Raw genomic sequence first — 21,890 nt, forward strand, 5'->3', positions numbered from 1 at the left:
GCTTCCTGTGAGGTTAAGTTTATAGGGCTGAGTTTTGGGGGTGCATGCTTCGTCAACTGTCTATATGAACACAATTGGCCCGTGTTCAGGGGCGGGAAGCCAGACGGGAAGGGTGGTATCACTGCATGTATTCCTAGTTCCTACGGGCTGGGGCAGCACCTGGCAGTAAGGAGTGTTGGGCGGGAGGAGTAGGACAAAGGTTCCATATCCTCCTGGTGGGCACTCCTCACCGGCAGGTACAGTACAGTACAGTACAACAGCAGTGCTCAACACATAAATGTGCACGGGGTGGAATCAATTGGCATATTAACGACTAAATTGGGAAGAAAACCAATTAAATGTATTAACAAGAGCTAGTGACTAAACAACTTCAATGGAACCATTAGAACATGTAAAGTAACCGTTTTGGACAAGGATTCCGCCGACAAATTATGTTTGTCTGATTGAGAAGAAAGGAAGGATATGAGGAGCTAGGAGAAGACACGAGAACGGAGGACAGAGAGGGAGTGCGATGGAGGCATTGAGCTGGGGGTGGAAGGAGAACGGAGGACAGAGAGGGAGTGCGATGGAGGCGTTGAGCTGGGGGTGGAAGGAGAAATCACAGCACTGAGTGGGGGATGGTTATAGTCATGATGCACCAATTAAATACGTCTACTCTAACTGTAACATTACTGTATCTACTCAAATCCTTGAGTAGATACAGTAATGTACAGTGTGTGTGTGCGCGTGTATGTGTGTGCGTGCGTGCGTGCGTGCGTGCGTGCGTGCGTGCGTGCGTGCGTGCGTGCGTGCGTGCGTGCGCACCCATTAGAGCCAATCTGGAAGCAAAAACGATAGCTCATGAGATGGTGCAGGTTTTTGTCCACAGTTGATTAATAGTAATGTATACTGTATATTTTCATACAACTGAGCTTTTCAAAGAATGACATACATGGCATGTAAAGGTGCATTTTGAGAGTCTGAATGAAACAGACCAAAGCCAGGACCCTAAAGACTGTCTGTATATCCATAATACATTTTAATTTCACTCTTGAACAGAGATAGGCAGTCAGGCACACAAACTCATCCGCACATTCACTCACACATGCTGATTGTTTGTCTTCATATTTTAGTGATGCAACGCCTTGTGAAGCTTGTAGATCAGCTGTTTTTGTTGCACGGCACCCTCAGGTGGCAAAGTATGAATCAGATCAGACCACTTGAACCCTAGCGTAACTGTACCTGTTCTGGGGCTAACATTCAGCGAAAAAGGCAGATCTACAAGTTGAGAACTTGTTGCTTTGCAACACGTTCAGGGTTGGGATCTGGAACCGGGGAAACCGGATCCAACATTGAGGAATCGGTTTCATCACAATTTAGAACCGTTTCCGGAACTGGTTCCATCACATTTTCGAACAGTTTCCGGAACCGTTTTATCACACTGTCAGAGCTGGCATGCGGACTTCGCGTTCAGCTATCTATTATTACATTTGAGAGAATTCCACGCCCACAATGCAAATAAGCACAATGCAAATTTTATCACAGCTTTGTGCGCAGTTCTGGCCGCCGAGTGAAGTCATAGACCATCATGTGAGCAGAGTTTACACCTGTGCTTTCTGGCCATGATTCGTCACTGACGTTCTCAGCCTCTTCAACCCAGCTGGGTGGGTGTGTGACTACTGGCCAATTACAGCAGGCATTTCCTACAAGCAGCAGTCTGTCGCTGTGTTGAAAGTGAAAGTAAAAGAGCCCTTTTCTTTCTGAACACCACAGATGCACTTGGATTATTTCTGTCTCTTTCTCTCTTATTCACGGGAAAACACACACCGCTGTCTTCCTTCATTCAAAATGTACGGTATGTGTGTGTGTCTCACTCGTACCCATGATGTTCACAGAGAAACAACAATAACACGGACCGTGTTGCGCGAGATGCTAACGCGAGATTGTGGTACAATTACAATAACGGTAGTTCTCAAACTCTTTTTAATTTCAAGTACCACCATAAGGTCCATAACCGGTAACAAATGGAACCTTACGGGTCCATTTTGTTCCATTTGTACATTCTCAGAGTTACAGACCTGTAAGCGTCCATTTGGGACCCCCTAGGAATCGTTAAAGGGAACCGTTAAGGAAGCGGACCATTAAGAGGGAATCGCTGTGAGCTTGTAGCTGTTTTACGATGAAGTGAATTAGTTTAGAGGTTTATGCTACTGGGAGCATATAGAGCCTTGATGGACACTGGTCAACTAAATATATAGGGTTTAGCTGATTTTAAGGCCAGACAGAGGGAGGCAGGTTTACCTAGAACTCTACAGGCTTCGAAATGTAATAAACTGTACCACTCAATAGACGATGCTATTCACCAGCATGGTCCCAGACCAGCACAGACATATAAAGCCTATACTTCCAAACCCACAAGCCAATATTGTGAGACTACGAATACACTGTAGATCCAATCACACGGGCACACAATCAACCACATTATATGTGCGTGCGTGTGCGTGCGTGCGTGCGTGCATGCGTGCGTGCGTGTGTGTCAGTGGCCAGGTTTACATGATGACTTTTAACCCCTTTTAATTCCGAATAAAAGTTAAATCCTATTAAAAGTTGTCATGTAAAGACCTATAAAAACTTAACAAATTAACTGCTCCTGACGGAAGGTTCCGCCAGTTGGAATCCAACCGGCAACTGCTTCTGGTGTAACGTTCCGTCTGATAAACTTTATTATTGATATCAAACCGGATCGCTGATCTTTTTTTTTTTTTTTTTTTTTGCTTGGCCCTTCCTTCTTCAGCGATCCTAGACCGGATTGTGCAACCGCGCTGCCGTTCACCTCCCTTTATACAGGCTGACTAAAAAGCGGAATAACTCGAAATCTACGGAGCTCTCCATGGTTTGGATAAAACACGCGAGGTCTTTGCTGATTATCCGGTGATCTAGATGGGAACATTGGCGCTTTCTAGAGCAAGGATAGCTTAATTTTAGCTCGCTAGTATTTACGCTATTTATTTAGCATCTAAGATGGCCGCCCAAACAGGATGTGAATCCAGCGTGTGTGGCTCGGCAGTCTGCGGTTGGCTCTGCATCCACCAGGTGGCAGCAGATGGGTTAAATCCGAATGAAAATGCTCAATGCGATTTAAAAACCATTCCAATGTAACTGACCGGATTATTCCGATGTTGAATGCGATTGAAAAAAAATTGGGACTCATTTATACTGATTCGGATTTAAGTTCATTCTGGTCTTTCTGAGCATGCTCATTTCCAAGGCGCTCCAACTCCAAGGCGCTTCCAAGGCGCTCATTTCCAACACGCGCCAAGGGAATGTTATCTTCCGAGGAGTTAGCACATAGAGCGCGTTTTTTCATGCATTTTGCAGATCCGAAATCCACACAAAAAAACGTGGAGCAGCTGCAGTGAGGATGATCCCCCTGATCTGTGAGTGTTCAAAGATCCAATCTGAACCGTCCCGAGTTGATCATGATCACTCCGATAATTTTCAAACATGTTTGGTATAGGCTAGCCTACACCCTACAGTGCAGCGGGGGACTCACAGAAAGACAGTGGAGGAGAGGACGCAATGCCGTCAGCCCGCTGATCAGTGATCACACACACACACACACACACACACACACACACACACACACACACACACACACACACAAGAATACGCTATTATCGTTATAATGTCCATATCTATCCTATCCCCTTAAACTTTTATATAACTTGCCTATTCCAAGTTGCAATCTAAACGTCAATGAAACATAATGGCTTTGCAGTTTGCATTGATGAGCAGCTGCAATCAATCTAGTATTAAACAAACACCCAATTATCTGGTATTCGCCTACAGTGTTGCACCCGGAATATGCCATGATGATGATGATGATGATGATGATGATGATGCGGCTGCCACAAGTTCTATAACTCTGTCTCTATGGGATCAAGCCTGGATTATCTTTCGTCGCACGATGGTGTCTGTGCAGATAACATTATGCGATGTACAAGACCACATATGGTACACGTTGTCAGCCTGTACACACACGCACACACACACACACACACACACACACACACACACACACACACACACACACACACACACACACACACACACACGCGCGCGCGCGCGCGCGCGCACACACACCCCCCCTACAGTCTGTCTGTCTGTCTGTCTGTCTGTCTGTCTGTCTGCCTGCCTGCCTGCCTGCCTGCCTGCCTGCCTGCCTGCCTGACTGACTGCCTGACTGCCTGCCTCTCTGTCTCTGTCTCTCTGTCGTATTAAGTGGTTCCACTCCAGTTGTGCACCTTCTCCTGGGTGGAGCTAGCATACGTAATGTAATGCTCCGCTGGAGGCGATGAAACAGGCGGAGCAGCACAGAGCGCCTGGAGACCAAAATAAAACAGTGGAGAGGAAAGAAGCAGGGGGTTGAAAGAGAGCAAATCAAACAGATAGTAAAGAAAGCTAGACAAGGTAAGTAGGGCGAAGACAGACCCGGAAAGAAACAGAAAAGGGATCAGAGGGACAAAGATAAAGGAGAGACAGGAGAGACAGGTGAGACAGACAGGCAGACAGACAGCGTTGGATAATGGTGCCATGGGAGCAGGGAAGGGCTACTGACTATGGCTGCCATCTGGGAGCTAGCAATTTGAGATAAGGCTGTGCTTGCGTGTGCGTCTGTGACGTGTACGTCTGTGTGTGCGCAAACGGACACGCACAGGTGTGCATGCGCATAATATGTGTGTGCGTGCATGTGTTTCCTATAATGGTCCAATGTTGCCTGCAGGTGATTTTGCAGCCAACATATCTGAGAAAGTGGGGCTGTGACAAAACAGCAGGAGTCGGGGTGATACTTGGGTCCCTGTGACTCACTAGTTGTGACTCACAACTTCACAAGGAACATGTGGTTATAGCACTGGCTGTGCCACTAGGCACAATTTGGTATTAGTTGTGTGTTGCTGAAAATGTTGACACGTTTTGCACTCTTGTAATAATTGATATTGAAGTGTTTCTTCACCCTCCCAATGACTGATTGTGGGGGTTAGCAGAGATGGAGTACCTGTAGAGAGGCTGGGGAATTGGGAATTGGCAATACTAAATTGGGACTTGAAGGGAAGAAAATGTTTTTCTTTTGTCTTGAAGGGGCATGTTTTGCACAATAACAGTCTTTTAATTATGTCTGCCCACGATCTCTGATTCATACAGTAGGCTACGTTTGTTTACCTCAGTCACTGATACTAAAATCTGATATTTTATTTCTATTTTTTCTATGAACCTGTGACTTGACACCCATACTGTTATAAAACGGAAATAAAAAGATTTTGAAAAGAAAGATATTGAAGTGTTTATAGTTTGGGTGATCACAGGTCAATGCATGTTATTTAGAATTTGATACATCTAAGGATTAAATTACAATCCAACAGCAAGGCAGTCTCAGTCAGTGTATGAGTTTGGGAGACACTTGGTTATGCTAACCATATGGACTTGATAAGCAGCAGGTATTAAATCCAGGTGGCAGGTGGATTTAACTAAATCCTAATGAATCAGTCTGCATAATTTGTTTGATTACATTTTTGATGCTCACAAATATGGTGGGTTTAAAAAGGACCAGATTAAAATCTGTCCTCATTCTCGTCCTTGTCAGGTAAATCACATCAGTATTTAATTACTTCCTTGCGCAAGCTTGTGAGATAACCTGATGCAACCCACATGCACACATACTTACATAATTAACAGCTAGGCAACGTATCTCCAAACTTCAGTCAAGAAGCACATTCATAATCATAACTTGTGAAGCCTTCCAAACACAACCTTGGCCAATGGTGTCTGTCTGCTCGTGGATATATGAGATATAATCTCGTGCTTTCAACATGAAGGGTCCCACTCTGTTAAAGATGCAGATCCACACTACGGTCAAGAGGTGCAATGAATTCCCAGTTCCCATCAGTGGATCATCTCTGTTTTCTGCATCTTCCTCAGTCACTGAAGCCACCTGTATATCGTCGCTGTCGGAAGGAAACCACCTAACCAAACATACATAAATCAAAGCTATTGAACACCCTTTACGTCTGTGTGTGATATAAAATGTATTCATTTTATATCAATTGCAGACAACAGATGGCTATTAAAACACATAACACGTCAATAGCAGACAACATGTTAAACTGGCTCATGCAGGCAGAGCCAGGAAATTGGACAGTTGTGGGGACTAAAGCCCTAACCACACCAACCAACACCTTGGGTCCAAACGGTTGCAAGGAGTTAACGCTAACTAAAACCGTCTCGACCCTTTGGTGTGGTTTGGGCCATTGAATTCCATGCGTTGAATCACTAGGGTCAACGTGGGTCAACGTGCAACAAGACATTTGCAAACTTTTTACTTTCAAGGATAAAAAGTAACTCTAAGAGTTACAGACCCGTACGTGCCATTTGGAACCCACTCAAGGACACTTTGAGACACTGGTGTAGCAGAGTGTTTCCAGTGAGCCAACATGCACAATAGCAGCACCCTGACTCTGTTTGACCAGAATGGAACAGAGCCTTCATTAGTATCATCGGTAACACCAAGGAAGTAGGGAAGGGGCCCAAGTTATTTTCAAAATGGTGTATAAAACCCATTCAACCTGTTCCCTCCTCTCACATCACAATGTGATCTGTGAACATCATGGTCCACAGTGCCTACTGCCTGACTTCATCTGTCAGTGTCAACCTGTCCAATGTGAACAAGAAAGGGCTCAGCGATGATCCTTGGTGTACGTCGCCCACCCTCCAACTTATACCCATCCATCACTCCTACCACGCGCTGCCTCGTGGTGCAACCAACCTGCACCATACTGACATACATCTCTGCCACCCCAGACATCCTCATGTGGCATAACGTGATATGATTCTTTGTTCAAAAATTGTCGACGCAATAAAGCTTTGCACACGACGTTGTGAACTCTTCCTGAGCCACGTGATCACGAAAGTGTCACTTAAATGCCTAGAATGTGGCACTTTGCCACTCCTGACATGTGACCTCCATGCCAGGCATGTTGGCATACACAATGACCTATATACTATATGAACACACACACACACACACACACACACACACACGCACACGCACACGCACACACACACACACGCACACACACACACACACATAGGCATTAACGTAGACTCTTTCTCCTAGTCTTTCTTGTTATAGTGCAAGACGAGAGGCCCTCTGGTGATTATGCAACGCCAAATGGATGGGTAATCCCAGATTACATACAGCCATTCAACAGAGAATGGAGAAAGTGCTCATCAGGCCATGAGCTTGAATTCTCCCTACCCAACCACCCACACACACACACACACACACACACACACACACGCACACACACGCACACGCACGCACGCACACACACACACACACACACACACACACACACACACACACACACACACACACACACACACACACACACACACACACACACACACACACACACACACACACACACACACACACACACACACACAGATATACTGTAAGCGCTTTTCGCAAAATGCAGGACACTGGCAAATGCTCACACACATGACTGACTACACACAGACAAGCATGTCTCCTCCCCCACGCCTCGGTGACACATACTGTATAACACTCAGCCATGCTTCTGAGGCAAAAGAAACAGTCAACTATACATACAGTAACACAACTATTTGATTTTGTAAAAACAGGAGAACGGGTCTTTACATCATTATCTAGAACTATCAGCATTATCTAGTGATTCTCAAACTTTTTAATTTCCAAAAGTCACCTCTCTCTTTAGAGCCCCTCTCTCCCTCCCATCACCAAAGTCCCTCAAACCTGTAGACCTGAATTAAATCCATCCCGTGAGGACAGTAGGAATTCCCCCCAGCTGGACATGATGACACAACGGATCCCCATGGATTTGGTCAACAGCCAATAAGAATCTTTTCCCGATCTTTTCCCTAAAGTTTCTCTCTCAGAATGTTGACGGCCAACAGATGTGAGCTCTGCTTATCTGCTCATATCCCGGCCTCAGGCCGGTCTCCAGACGTACACGAGGAAACACACAAGAAGTGGGAATAAGTGAATACAGAATATTGCATTATGTCATAATTCCCTCGCATCAATCAATCAACAGTACAAGAGCTCTGTCAACACACTGTAGGTCGCATTCCACAGCAGGGGGCTGTGAGATAATGGATGGTTGTTTCCTTGTCAACAATATCTAAGCATCGCTCTGTACGTGATGGTCTCTGATGCGCTGATCAGACACATGTATTTATTTTCCATACACATAACACATGGTGCCCTCCTCGTACAGTATATGGACAATAACTGCAGGCAGCAGTTCAGAGAAACAAACAAACAACCAGTGATGATTTTATCGACTAAAACTATGATGAAAAATGTTCGTTGACTATACTTTCTCACTGACGAAAACTAAATGGAAACTAAATGAAAACTAAGTATATACGATGACTAAAACTAAGATTACAGTTTTTCACGATTGTTAAAACACAAAAATCATGTACCTAATCGCTCGACACAATTTGCACATCACACTCCCTTATCTGCATTAGACTCTGACTTTCCTTCTTTACACTCTGATGTCAATTACACATGTTATACCTTGTTGTCCAAACACTACACACAATGTTCAGTTGTTGCACACACTTCTCCCATAAAATCTCAAAGCATCTACATCACACAAATAGTCAAAGGGTTTGAGCAGGCTGGTTTACAGTAAAAAATAAATAAAAAATAAATAAAACATTTTTTGGCTGCATATTTGTGTGCTGTTTTATGTTTGACTATGAAAAAGTAGGCCTACACGGAGTCATCATTTTACAAAAGGAGAAATGGCTCATTGTCATTCATGTGTGTTCCATTTCTATGATTGTGTTTTCAATGTTGCACTTCATTGTGCTGTAAATGCTTGGTAGTGTGCAGCAAATGCTTAGTTGTGTGTACTCAATAAATACACACAAGTGTTTGTCATTTGAAATTATGGCTGTGTGTACCAAATGAAAACTAGAGTTCCATTTTGGGAACAGTTAAGAGATTTGATGGCAAAGAGTCATAATGGAAAAGGAGTGTCAGGGTTTAGTAAAAGACACAAGTCATTTTACACTAAAACTAGACTAACACAAAAGCATTCCAGGTGACTAAAATGTGACTGTGATGAAAATGTGCTGTCAAAACACACACACACACACACACACACACACACACACACACACACACACACACACACATTTTCTACTACAATCTACAAATGCTGTAATGATCCAAAATGATATTAGTGCAGCACATTTTCTAAGCTTTTTTAAATGATTTAAATGATTCAAAGCTTCATCATTCTCTGCGTCTCAGGATGACGTATAGTGTTGTTTTGACTCAATCTGCCCTGTCCCTTTCCAATACGGAGTTTAACTTTATATCAGACAAGTGACATGGCAGTGGACTTTGTATTGACATGGGGTCACTGGGGTGACATTAATTGGTACCTCGTTAGTACTATGATAATTGATATGTAATGTACCTATGCTGAGCATCTGAACGGACCAGAATGTTACAGCTCTGTTCATTTTCGTTCAGGTTTGGCAAAGCTGAATGCAGGTAGGGCTGTGGGAGGAGACTACAATGTTCTTTTAGGTGTGATCCATGTCATCAGGCATAATGGCTTTCCGTGCTTAAATGCCACCCTGTTGGGTGGCAATGATGGGAACTTTATTACAGTTTAACTCCATCAGATTGGCACAATGAGTCACCGGCCACAGTCTGATGTGGACCACTGTCTACGAGTGGCTGAGGCAATGGACCGCTCTCTCACGTGCTTGTGCGCATGCGTAAAAAGTAAATACTTATGTGTGCTGTTGTTTGTATGTGTTTGCGGGTGGTCGTATGTCTTCCCTCTGCTCTGTCTCACATTCATTCCTTAAAGCGCCATACTTTTCTTTTTCAAAATCTTTTTATTTCCGTTTTATAACAGTATGGGTGTCAAGTCACAGGTTCATAGAAAAAATATCAGATTTTAGTATCAGTGACTGAGGTAAACAAACGTAGCCTACTGTATGAATCAGAGATCGTGGGCAGACATAATGAAAAGACTGTGTTACTCAATATTAAGACAACTAGTTTCTCAGCACAACTTTATTGTCGGCACCACGCCATACCAACTTCACAACAGCCACACAGTATCACAACATCCGGTTCGCCCCCTTCCGGTCCCCCCTTCATAAACGTCCCCCGTTGCCTCACAGTGCAACACATGCCATTTACACTGGTCATAGAGAACAGGAAACAGACAGTATTAAGTTAACAACTGTTATTGTGCAAAACATGCCCCTTCAAGACAAAAGAAAAATATTTTCTCCCCTTCAACTCAAGTCCCAATTTAGTATAGCCAATTCCCAATTCCCCAGCCTCTCTACAAGTACTCCATCATACTTCACCCCTTTTGCAACCAGATCTTATTTTAATGATGTTCATGACACAAGAAACACGGCATTTCAAATGCCTGATGACTCATCACGCATTGGTCTCACTTCCTTCCTGGACTACGTGTTGTCTTAGTAAGACAGCCCTCCCCCTCTACACAAGGAGGGGCAGTGCACCAAAGCATCATGGTTGGTGTAGGACTTCAGCAATCCAGTCGAACCCTAGTCAAACACACAGACTACATTATTTTTCTGGCCATAGGGTGAACATTTCAAATTGTGCTACTGTTATCTACTACAAATCCAATTAACAATGAGTTTCTTCCAGCGGTGAAATGTCCTTTCAAGAACACAGCGCTCAATGAGATCCAGACTACAAGTCCTTCCCACCACCAGACTCAGTCTTTCCATCTGTTACCCAGCACTCAGGTACCACACCACAAGAACAGATCACTGACACACATCTTGAATGGCTGCTACTGTATGCATATGTATGTGGATGTACACATAACATACTGGATGTACATAACATACTGGATGTACATAACATACTGTATAGCACGCCACGATAGAATAGCAGTGAAACTCATAGCGAAGGAGGCAGGACAACATTCCTGTTTTCCTTTCATCCATGTTCCATCTCTGTGATAACTCGGACATCTTTACATCTTTGACTGCTAAAACACCAGATGTATAGATATACTATCTATTATACATTTGAAAAGGTGTCCCCAAAAGGTGTCCCCAACACAGGAACAAAAGGCACCAGCTACTACGTCACTGACACACTGCACTGACACACTGCAACACACACTGCAACAACCCACTAAACACACTAACACGTCACAGACTTACCCTCCGCGTCGTTCGTTCCCTATCTCCTCATGTCGCGCCGCACGGCCACAATCAACAACACCCGCCTACAAATTTTCATTGCACTGACACTACAGCCGCCTCCCGTCCAGACTCGCACACAATATCAATATCAATAACAAACACAAACACGCCACAAGCACCGACACCCCCGCACTCACACACGGGCCACTGTTGCCAGGTCTATGCAAACAAGCCCAGAAAACAACACGCTCCTCACACACACTACAACACGCTTAAAACTCGAGGACCTGGCAACACTGCATCCTTTTTTCCCATTGCCTACTCTTACTAATTTGTTGCCACGTCTATGAAAACAAGCACACAACAATGCCATTCAACACGCTACTTACACACACTACCACTCGCTTACAATACGCGGAACTGGCAAAGGACCTGGCAACCTTTTGTTACGGATTTCACATCCGGTTGGACCACCACAACTTACACGCAACACACACACCCTCACTCACACTGATTCTAACTTGGCTGGAGATCGGCGCGATTACATACACAGTTTCATTCATGAAAAGACGACAATTGCGCGCGGGACGGACGCTCGCATTGCATTGAATTGCGTATCGCTGTCCCCCTCGACCACGACACCCTTCTTCACAGCACTTTCACTACTCACTTGGACACGACCACTACGCCTCTTTCCACCATTACAGGTAACTAAAACTTAAGGCTGCGTGCGCGTGTATTGTGTGTGCGTGTCTATGATGTACTCTTAAATGACCATAACTTGCTCAATTTACAACCGAATTTCAAACGGTTGGGTTTGTTATAAACCTCAGAGACGTCCGCATACTTATATGCTTTTACACGACGTTACAAAAACAAACAAAGAGCGACGTCGTTACGTGGCGCACATCTTACCTCGCCCCACATAACATTGTGTCTATGATGTACTCTTCAATGACCATAACTTGCTCAATTTACAACCGAATTTCAAACGGTTTGGTTTGTTATAAACCTCAGAGACGTCCGCATACTTATATGCTTTTATACGACGTTAAAAACAAACAAAAAAAGCTGATAAGCTTCCTGAATCAGAGCCACGTTATGATTCTGTTGATGCATCAACAGCATCAACAGCTGATAATGCCATGTCTCATGTACAACAGCTATTGCCACACAATAATCCATTTATGTTGGCAATGCTGAAAATAACGCCTGCTAACAATACAGGCTGCTAACAATTGGGCTGTTGCCAATTATGCTCTTACAAATAGCATGACAATAACAATATTAATAATAACGCTAGCATCATTACAAGCATAATAACACGCCGCCATGTCTCATGTACAACAGCTATTGCCACCCAATTCTGTCTTCATGTTGTCAATGCTGAAAATGAGGGCTGCTAACAATTCCACTGTTGCCAAAAACGCCATTATTTGCCTCATACCATAACTATACTTTCATAATTTGTCGTCAATGCATAAAACACTTCTTTCAACCACTTCAGCTACATACAAAGCCATGCCAAAGAAACGCACATCATCCCTTGGATACCGAACGGCAAAAGCCACCCAAAAACGCTTGCACACAGCTGCCAGACAACACCACGCACCATCCGCACAAGGTACAGCACCATCCGCACAAGGTACATGTGCTCTAACAACCTTCCACAAACACTTGCACTGCACAATACATGTGTGCGTCTGTGCACACTGTGCACACACGTACTCCTTCACTGTGTGTGTACCACCATTTACTAACATCGTACCACACGTAACCAGTTTCCCACACGTGACCAGTTTACACTAACTCATGCATGCTGTCCAATCACACTCCACAGAACAACGCAATGAGGATCCAAACTTCCACCACAACCCTGCTCGCGACACTCTACGTGGCCACACACACACCCGCTCATTGGAAGACACCCAGCCCACAGGTACCCAGTACACTGACACCTTTCTATTTACTGTGTGGCGGCAGGGACCCATCACACAGCACCATGTCATAGCAGCACAACTTGATGATGATTGTCTCACTTCACAGCAGAACGCCTTGATGACGCGACTACACCACGACTGCTCCACACCCCTACTTTGCACCTGCATGACACCAGAGGTAATGCATTCACATATGTTGCACTCAAATTTACCCCTACTGCATTGTGTCCACTACACTCACATACTGTGCAAAACATCCATCGCCAACAGCTACACGCAAATGCATGCATCAAGCAGCTGAACTACTACATGGACCCTCCCACGCCACTCACACGCCAACAGCCCCAACACAACGCTTGGTTCCAGCAGCTGCAGCACAACATGTACCAGGTAAACTTGCTCAAAACTACACTTTGCACAGCACATTGCACAATGCAATACACTGCTGTTTCTTTCTCCACAGATACTACAGTATCTTCATCACATAACCTACATTAATTGTGTACACTACACTCACACCCTGTGCTCTACTTAACTCATACTATCTCTCTACACATCACTTCACAGCTCAACACCAGGGCAGCACTCCTCCACCAATGGCCAACACACCTTCATTGGACGTGGCTGAGGCCAGAGGTACTGACTTCTGTTATTCAGATAACCTTACTGCTTGGTACCGAGCATCCTGACACACTGTATAGAGACATCTATCTACATATCTCTGCATAACATGTCGATAACATTTTGTACCTCTGTGTCTACACACACTACTGACATCCATACCCAGTTCAGCGCAGGCGGGAGCAAACACGTGACAGAAAGAGACGGACCAGAGGTAAGGCCTCAGATATGTTGCCCTCTGCCTCAATGCATTACGCATATGTGTGTATGTTATACCTACATGTACTGAATATATAGTCAATGACACCAGAGGTAATGCATTCACATATGTTGCACTCAAATTTACCCCTACTGCATTGTGTCCACTACACTCACATACTATGCAAAACATCCATCGCCAACAGCTACACGCAAATGCATGCATCAAGCAGCTGAACTACTACATGGACCCTCCCACGCCACTCACACGCCAACAGCCCCAACACAACGCTTGGTTCCAGCAGCTGCAGCACAACATGTACCAGGTAAACTTGCTCAAAACTACACTTTGCACAGCACATTGCACAATGCAATACACTGCTGTTTCTTTCTCCACAGATACTACAGTATCTTCATCACATAACCTACATTAATTGTGTACACTACACTCACACCCTGTGCTCTACTTAACTCATACTATCTCTCTACACATCACTTCACAGCTCAACACCAGGGCAGCACTCCTCCACAAATGGCCAACACACCTTCATTGGACGTGGCTGAGGCCAGAGGTACTGACTTCTGTTATTCAGATAACCTTACTGCTTGGTACCGAGCATCCTGACACACTGTATAGAGACATCTATCTACATATCTCTGCATAACATGTCGATAACATTTTGTACCTCTGTGTCTACACACACTACTGACATCCATACCCAGTTCAGCGCAGGCGGGAGCAAACACGTGACAGAAAGAGACGGACCAGAGGTAAGGCCTCAGATATGTTGCCCTCTGCCTCAATGCATTACGCATATGTGTGTATGTTATACCTACATGTACTGAATATATAGTCACATACACTCCCATCTTAATTTCTCAGCTCAGCATAACCTGGACAAACAGCAGCACATGATGGCTACAACACAGCCAATGGCCACAGCAGAAACCACAGGTAACCAACGCACTACACTCACATCTACACTTTCACCTCAATAACTCTTAATACAACTATCACATTGTCCCACTACACATACACACAGTTCAATTTAATGCCTCCACAGATTTCCATTGCCTGCCTCAACAAAAACATCACATTCACATACTGACCACAATCTACTTATTGACTCTCATGAAATTAACTTCACACCATACTTTCCATTTACCTTCACAGGCAGTTCCCATCAGCCAGCAAGACGACAATCACAAGTTGCTGCCAAAATTGCAACTTGCACTGCGCAGATTCTCAGCGGCCAACTAACTATCAACCAACTCTCCGACACACCACAGAGTATTGGCCAGCTCAACTGTGTGTGTGACCACTGTCACGCATTCACATTCAAAAACGAGACCTCCAGTATCTGCTGCTTGAATGGAAAGGTTTGCCTACCAGCCTTCCCTAGGCCCCCACAGGCCATCAATGATCTGTGGTTTGACGATACCCCTCAGGCAAAACTGTTTCGGAAACACAGCCGTGTCATCAACAACGCTGTCTGCCTCTCCAGTATTGCGGTCAAAGAGAAAACATTCACACGCTTCACTCCCACTGTCATTTTCCAAGGAAAGGTAATCCAGCGCATCGGGCCACTCCAACCAGAACCTGGTGCTGTTGCTGTGTTTGCCCAACTTTATGTCCTCGACCCAAGTCTGGAAAACACCACCAGATTTGCAAACATGACACTCCCCGCCAGAACATCCACTGCTGACAAGGACACAATGGCGCAGCTGCTGCACACTGTGCAGCAAGTTATTCACCTGCACAATATATTTGTCCAAGATTTCAAGCAAATCCTTGAAACCCCAGAAGAACAACTACAGCGAGGCACTATTGTCATAAGTGCTGCAGCCAGGCCACAGGGAGGACATTCCGGTGTTTACAATGCCCCCTCCAATCTCCAAGAACTTTGCATTGTCACCAACGAACAGGCACATGATCTGGTCATCCACTTACGTGGTGGAGGTCTGAAAATCATATCTGACTGCCATCCCAAAGCCATGCCCCTCCACTTCACCCTCCTCTTCATTGAAGGGACATCTGGCTGGCACTGTGCTCTCAAGCATGTGGGTGATGAAAAAAGGCTCACAGCCCGTGAGTTCTTTGCCTATCACATGAACAGTCGTCACACTGCGAGCGACTACCTTTTCCAGGCAGGCAGACTGTTCCAAGAATGGATCCTCAATGCCTGGATAACATGCGAGAACCAGAGGCTGACTTGGCAGCGCCATAACCAGAAGACATTACGGGCTGACAGCTTCAAACAACTACAACAGGTTGTGGCTGTGCGTAGACGGGAACGGAGTGCTCCATCTCACTCTGTCCACCACAATGAGCAGGAACATGCTGTGGGTAGAGTCATCCTTGCTAGCTCTTTCCATGGCAGTCCACGCTGGTACCACAGCAAGTTCCAGGACGCTATGGCCATAGTCCGCCACATGCGAAAGCCAGACCTTTTCATCACGGTCACCTGCAATCCTCACTGGCCAGAGATCGTAGCTGCCCTCACCCCTGGCCAGACACCCCAAGACCGACCTGACCTGGTGGCCCGGGTATTCAAACTAAAGAAAGATCAGATCATGGATGACCTCATCAAAAGACACATCTTTGGCCTAGCCATTGCCCACCTCTGGGTCATAGAATTTCAAAAACGCGGCTTGCCTCACTCGCACATCCTCCTCATTCTAGCAGAGCAGGACAAACCCAAGACACCAGCCCAAGTGGACCAAATTGTCTGTGCAGAACTTCCCCCTGACCCGCATGAAAATGGGATCTCTGCCCAAGAAAAAGCAAGGCGCCAGCCACTGTGGGACATTGTACTTGCTAACATGATCCACGGTCCCTGTGGACAAGAGCATCCCAACAATCCCTGCATGGAGAAGAAAGCCGGCTCCAACTGCAAAGCCTGCAAGAAGAACTTCCCCAAACCCTTCCAGCCCAGAACAACAGTTGGTGACGAAAGAAGTTATCCTATCTACCGCCGTCGCTCTCCAGATAATGGTGGCCGAACTGCACAAAAAAATGGGAACCACATCAACAACAGTTGGGTAGTGCCCTACAACCCCTACCTCAGCCTCCGATACAACTGCCACATCAACGTAGAAGTATGCATCTCTGCACTTGCGGCCAAATATCTCTACAAATATGTGACCAAGGGGCCGGACCGTGCAATGGTTTGTGTTGAAGTTGAGGGCGCCCAGGCTGCCCGTGATGAGATTAGGGACTATGAAGACATGCGTTCTGTTGGCTCAAGTGAGGCCTGCTGGAAACTCTTCGCATTCCCCATATCCGCCAACAAGCCTCCTGTTCAAGTCCTCCGCTTGCATCTGGAACACGAGCAATACGTCGTTTTCGCCGAGGGTGATGAGGAGAATGTGGTGGAGCAGGGCAGACAGACAGAGTTGACTGCTTTCTTCAAACTGAATGCTCAACAGAAGACAGCCAAAGGTCCAGATTACAACCCTATGACCATGCAGCGCTATGTTGACATGCCTCACAAATACACCTACACAAACAACAAGTGGCAACTCAGAAAAAACAACGCTTTCTCCGTTGGCCGTGTCCACACCATCAGCCCCCTAGCTGGAGATGTGTTCTACCTGAGACTGCTCCTCCACAATGACCACTCCAAAGGGAAAACAAGTTTTGAGGACCTCTACTCAGTCAATGGCAGCCGCCTTGACACCTACCAGGCAGTGTGCAGGGAGCTTGGCCTGTTGGATGATGACCAAGAGTGGTCCACTGTCCTTACTGAGGCTGCTGCCACTCACCTCTGCCCCCAGATTCGTGCCCTATTCGTCATCGTCCTCATCTTCTGCCAACCAGCGAACCCTGCAAGCCTGTTTAACGACTTCTGGCCAGACTGGACAGATGACTTCAAGCGGAGAGCACAGCAGAGTGCAACGACCTTCACTGACCAGCAACTCAAAACCATGGTGAGACTGGATCTGCAAGTCCGCCTCCAGTCACATGAACATGACCTCCAAGACTTCCTCCTGGAAAAAATGACAGATGAGGAAAAGGCCACTGTCCATGGGCTGGTCAACATCGAAGAGCCTCTTATCCGTGAGGAGCTGGACTATGATGTGGCCCAGCTGAAAGCCAATGTACAGGCAACAATTCCACAATTCACTGCTGCACAACAACAGATTTACGACACTGTCATGACGGCAGTCCAGCAACAGGCCAACTTACAACTCTTCATATCAGCACGTGGCGGTTGTGGTAAGACCTTCCTACTCAATGCACTACTGGACGCTGTGCGCAGTCTGGAACCTGGTGGCTGTATTGCCCTTGCCATGGCAACTACTGGCATTGCTGCACAACTCCTACACCTAGGCAGAACATTCCATTCGCGGATGAAAGCACCTCTCCACCCAACAGAACACACACCCTTCCACATCACAGCTCAAAGCAGCCTAGCCAAGCTGGTGCGACGGGCACGCCTCCTGCTCATTGATGAGGCAACCATGCTGCACCGCTTCTTGCTAGAGGGACTTGACTACACTCTGAAAGACCTGATGAACAAGCCAGACTGTCCATTTGGTGGGAAAATCATCATCTTGGCCGGCGACTTCCGCCAGTGTCTTCCAGTGGTTCAAGGGGCTAATCCTGCCCAAATTGTCAACAGCTGCCTCAATAACTCAGGCCTCTGGCAACACTTCCAAGTCTCCAGCCTCACAGAGAACATGCGAGTCAGGGCCAGTGAAAACCAAGACCTGAAGGCCTTTGACCAATGGACACTCCGCATTGGTGATGGTACAGCCAACGATGCAAACGACTTCATCTTCATCCCAGATGACAGGTATTTCCACATTCAAAGCAACACAGACAATGACCACACAGCGGAGGAGTGCTCCATGAAGATGTTTTGCCAAACTATATTTCCAGATATGTCCAACAACTTCACTACTACCGGCTGGCTGGATGGCCGATCAGTACTTGCCCCTACCAACAAGGACGTGGACGCCATCAACGACCTAATGGAGACCTGGGTACCAGGTCTGTCAACCAACCTGAGCAGTGCTGACACCCTGGAGAACTACCAAGACAGAATGCGGTTTAACGTGGAATACCTCAACACCCTCTGCCCCAATGGATTTCCCAGGCACCTCATCACCCTCAAGCCAGGAATGCCCTTGATGCTACTGCGCAACATCAGCCCCAAAGACGGACTCTGCAATGGCACCAAACTGTTTTTCCTGAGAACCCTCAACAACAAACTGCTGCTGTGCAAACTTGCAGCCACACAAAAGGAAGTCCTGATCCCTCGAATCAAGTTCATTCCTGATCCTAGACATTCCTACTTTGAGTGGGCCAGACGACAGTTTCCAGTCCGCACCGCTTTTGCCACCACCATCAATAAATCCCAAGGCCAGACACTTACAAGAGTGGGGGTCTGGCTTTCGTCCCCTGTCTTCAGTCACGGACAGCTTTATGTTGCCAGCTCAAGGACAGGTAACCCAGAAGCTCTCACCTATGCCATAAAGCAGAAAGAAGGACAGCCGGAACATCATACTGCCAATGTGGTTTTTCGAGACTTGCTTCGCGCTGTTCTTCCTGGCCCTACAATCCCCATTGAGGTAAGGCTGTTGCATTGCTACATGTCATTTCTACATATGTCATTTCTGAATAATACATAACTGCTGCTAACACTGATTAACACTTTCCAGAAATATCACTACCTTTCACATGATCTGTGGTGGACATGTCACATTGTGTGGTTGATTCATCCCTTATCTGTGTCTCCTTTTCTGCAGGCTCAACCATGACAATCTCTGGAACCAGAAACACAAACACCCCTTCCACATCACCCCACTCCTCCACGCCCTCCTCTGGATCAGCTGCCAAATACAATTGTTCCTTTGCTAAGTTGGCCTTTCCACGACAACTGCGTCTTCCCCAAACCATCCCCATCAACGTAAGGCTGTTGCATTCTTACAAGTCTCATTGTTGATTAGTCTACATAACTGATAATCAAACATAAACATAGCATTGTCATTCCATTCACAACATACCTGGTGGAGATGTCTCAATGTATACTTTCTCCCTACCTTCTCTGTTTCCCCAATTCTGCAGCCTCTGCAATGTATAGTCTGCAAAACATCCATCGCCAACAGCTACACGCACATGCATGCATCAAGCAGCTGAACTACTACATGGACCCTCCCATGCCACTCACACGCCAACAGCCCCAACACAACGCTTGGTTCCAGCAGCTGCAGCACAACATGTACCAGGTACACTTGCTCAAAACTACACTTTGCACAGCACATTGCACAATGCAATACACTGCTGTTTCTTTCTCCACAGATACTGCAGTATCTTCATCACATAACCTACATTAATTGTGTACACTACACTCACACCCTGTGCTCTACATAACTCTCTACACATCACTTCACAGCTCAACACCAGGGCAGCATTCCTCCACAAATGGCTAACACACCTTCATTGGACGTGGCTGAGGCCAGAGGTACTGACTTCTGTTATTCAGATAACCTTACTGCTTGGTACCGAGCATCCTGACACACTGTATAGAGACATCTATCTACATATCTCTGCATAACATGTCGATAACATTTTGTACCTCTGTGTCTACACACACTACTGACATCCATACCCAGGTCAGCGCAGGCGGGAGCAAACACGTGACAGAGTGAGACGGACCAGAGGTAAGGCCTCAGATATGTTGCCCTCTGCCTCAATGCATTACGCATATGTGTGTATGTTATACCTACATGTACTGAATATATAGTCACATACACTCCCATCTTAATTTCTCAGCTCAGCATAACCTGGACAAACAGCAGCACATGATGGCTACAACACAGCCAATGGCCACAGCAGAAACCACAGGTAACCAACGCACTACACTCACATCTACACTTTCACCTCAATAACTCTAATACAACTATCACATTGTCCCACTACACATACACCCTGGAGAACTACCAAGACAGAATGCGGTTCAACGTGGAATACCTCAACACCCTCTGCCCCAATGGATTTCCCAGGCACCTCATCACCCTCAAGCCAGGAATGCCCTTGATGCTACTGCGCAACATCAGCCCCAAAGACGGACTCTGCAATGGCACCAAACTGTTTTTCCTCAGAACCCTCAACAACAAACTGCTGCTGTGCAAACTTGCAGCCACACAAAAGGAAGTAACATTGATTAACACTTTCCAGAAATATCACTACCTTTCACATGATCTGTGGTGGACATGTCACATTGTGTGGTTGATTCATCCCTTATCTGTGTCTCCTTTTCTGCAGGCTCAACCATGACAATCTCTGGAACCAGAAACACAAACACCCCTTCCACATCACCCCACTCCTCCACGCCCTCCTCTGGATCAGCTGCCAAATACAATTGTTCCTTTGCTAAGTTGGCCTTTCCACGACAACTGCGTCTTCCCCAAACCATCCCCATCAACGTAAGGCTGTTGCATTCTTACAAGTCTCATTGTTGATTAGTCTACATAACTGATAATCAAACATAGACATAGCATTGTCATTCCATTCACAACATACCTGGTGGAGATGTCTCAATGTATACTTTATCCCTACCTTCTCTGTTTCCCCAATTCTGCAGCCTCTGCAATGTATAGGCTGTTGCATTCTCACAAATCCCATTTCTGATTGAACTACATCACTGAAGATGATGATGATGATGATCCCATTCTGCAGGCTCTACTGGCCAAATCTGGGCAACCTCATGGCACTGCAGCTTCTTTTACTACACATTCACTGTTAACATTAACATTCTTTCCTAAAAAAACACTCAGACTCCATTAAAAATACACTGAGAACTACATTTTGAAATGTTGTGACTTTGTCTACCTTTGCTCTCACAATTTCCTTCCTCCGATTTGCGACGCGCA

The 21,890-nt window shown here is 45.9% G+C and overlaps 2 protein-coding genes and 2 long non-coding RNA genes across 5 annotated transcripts in view; 3 read left to right on the plus strand and 1 right to left on the minus strand.

Annotated features, from left to right (window-relative positions):
* cadpsa (Ca2+-dependent activator protein for secretion a) overlaps positions 1-21,890 on the minus strand; it is a gene marked incomplete at both ends in the record, with an annotated part of 161,672 nt that overhangs the window by 130,109 nt on the left and 9,673 nt on the right. The gene's annotated exons all lie outside the window — the stretch shown is intronic.
* Positions 12,811-13,580, plus strand: LOC306929018. The gene is made up of 4 exons (XR_013790743.1): positions 12,811-12,895; positions 13,091-13,189; positions 13,297-13,368; positions 13,461-13,580. It is a non-coding gene; the product is annotated as an uncharacterized lncRNA (long non-coding RNA).
* On the plus strand, positions 14,227-20,197 carry LOC306929017 (uncharacterized protein). The gene is made up of 7 exons (XM_079509354.1): positions 14,227-14,335; positions 14,513-14,581; positions 14,733-14,780; positions 14,893-14,964; positions 15,184-19,586; positions 19,764-19,924; positions 20,083-20,197. Exons 1-6 carry the CDS (start codon positions 14,230-14,232, stop codon positions 19,773-19,775), a joined length of 4,710 nt encoding a protein of 1,569 aa, XP_079365480.1. The 5' UTR covers positions 14,227-14,229; the 3' UTR covers positions 19,776-19,924; positions 20,083-20,197.
* LOC306929202 lies at positions 20,447-21,874 on the plus strand. 2 transcript variants are annotated; one of them, XR_013790766.1, is made up of 5 exons: positions 20,447-20,479; positions 20,631-20,678; positions 20,791-20,862; positions 20,953-21,443; positions 21,602-21,874. It is a non-coding gene; the product is annotated as an uncharacterized lncRNA (long non-coding RNA). The 2 variants fall into 2 exon arrangements; XR_013790767.1 differs by having other exon boundaries at positions 21,021-21,443; positions 21,602-21,873.

This window comes from Electrona antarctica, assembly GCF_951216825.1.
Source record: "Electrona antarctica genome assembly, chromosome: 9".
Lineage (NCBI taxonomy): Eukaryota > Metazoa > Chordata > Actinopteri > Myctophiformes > Myctophidae > Electrona > Electrona antarctica.

Coding starts and splice junctions, on each gene's coding strand:
- LOC306929017 (XM_079509354.1), top strand. CDS start 14,230: ATGCATCAAGCAGCTGAACTACTACATGGACCCTCCCACGCCACTCAC. Junction 14,582..14,732: donor GGACGTGGCTGAGGCCAGAG/GTACTGACTTCT, acceptor ATCCATACCCAG/TTCAGCGCAGGCGGGAGCAA. Junction 14,781..14,892: donor CAGAAAGAGACGGACCAGAG/GTAAGGCCTCAG, acceptor TTAATTTCTCAG/CTCAGCATAACCTGGACAAA.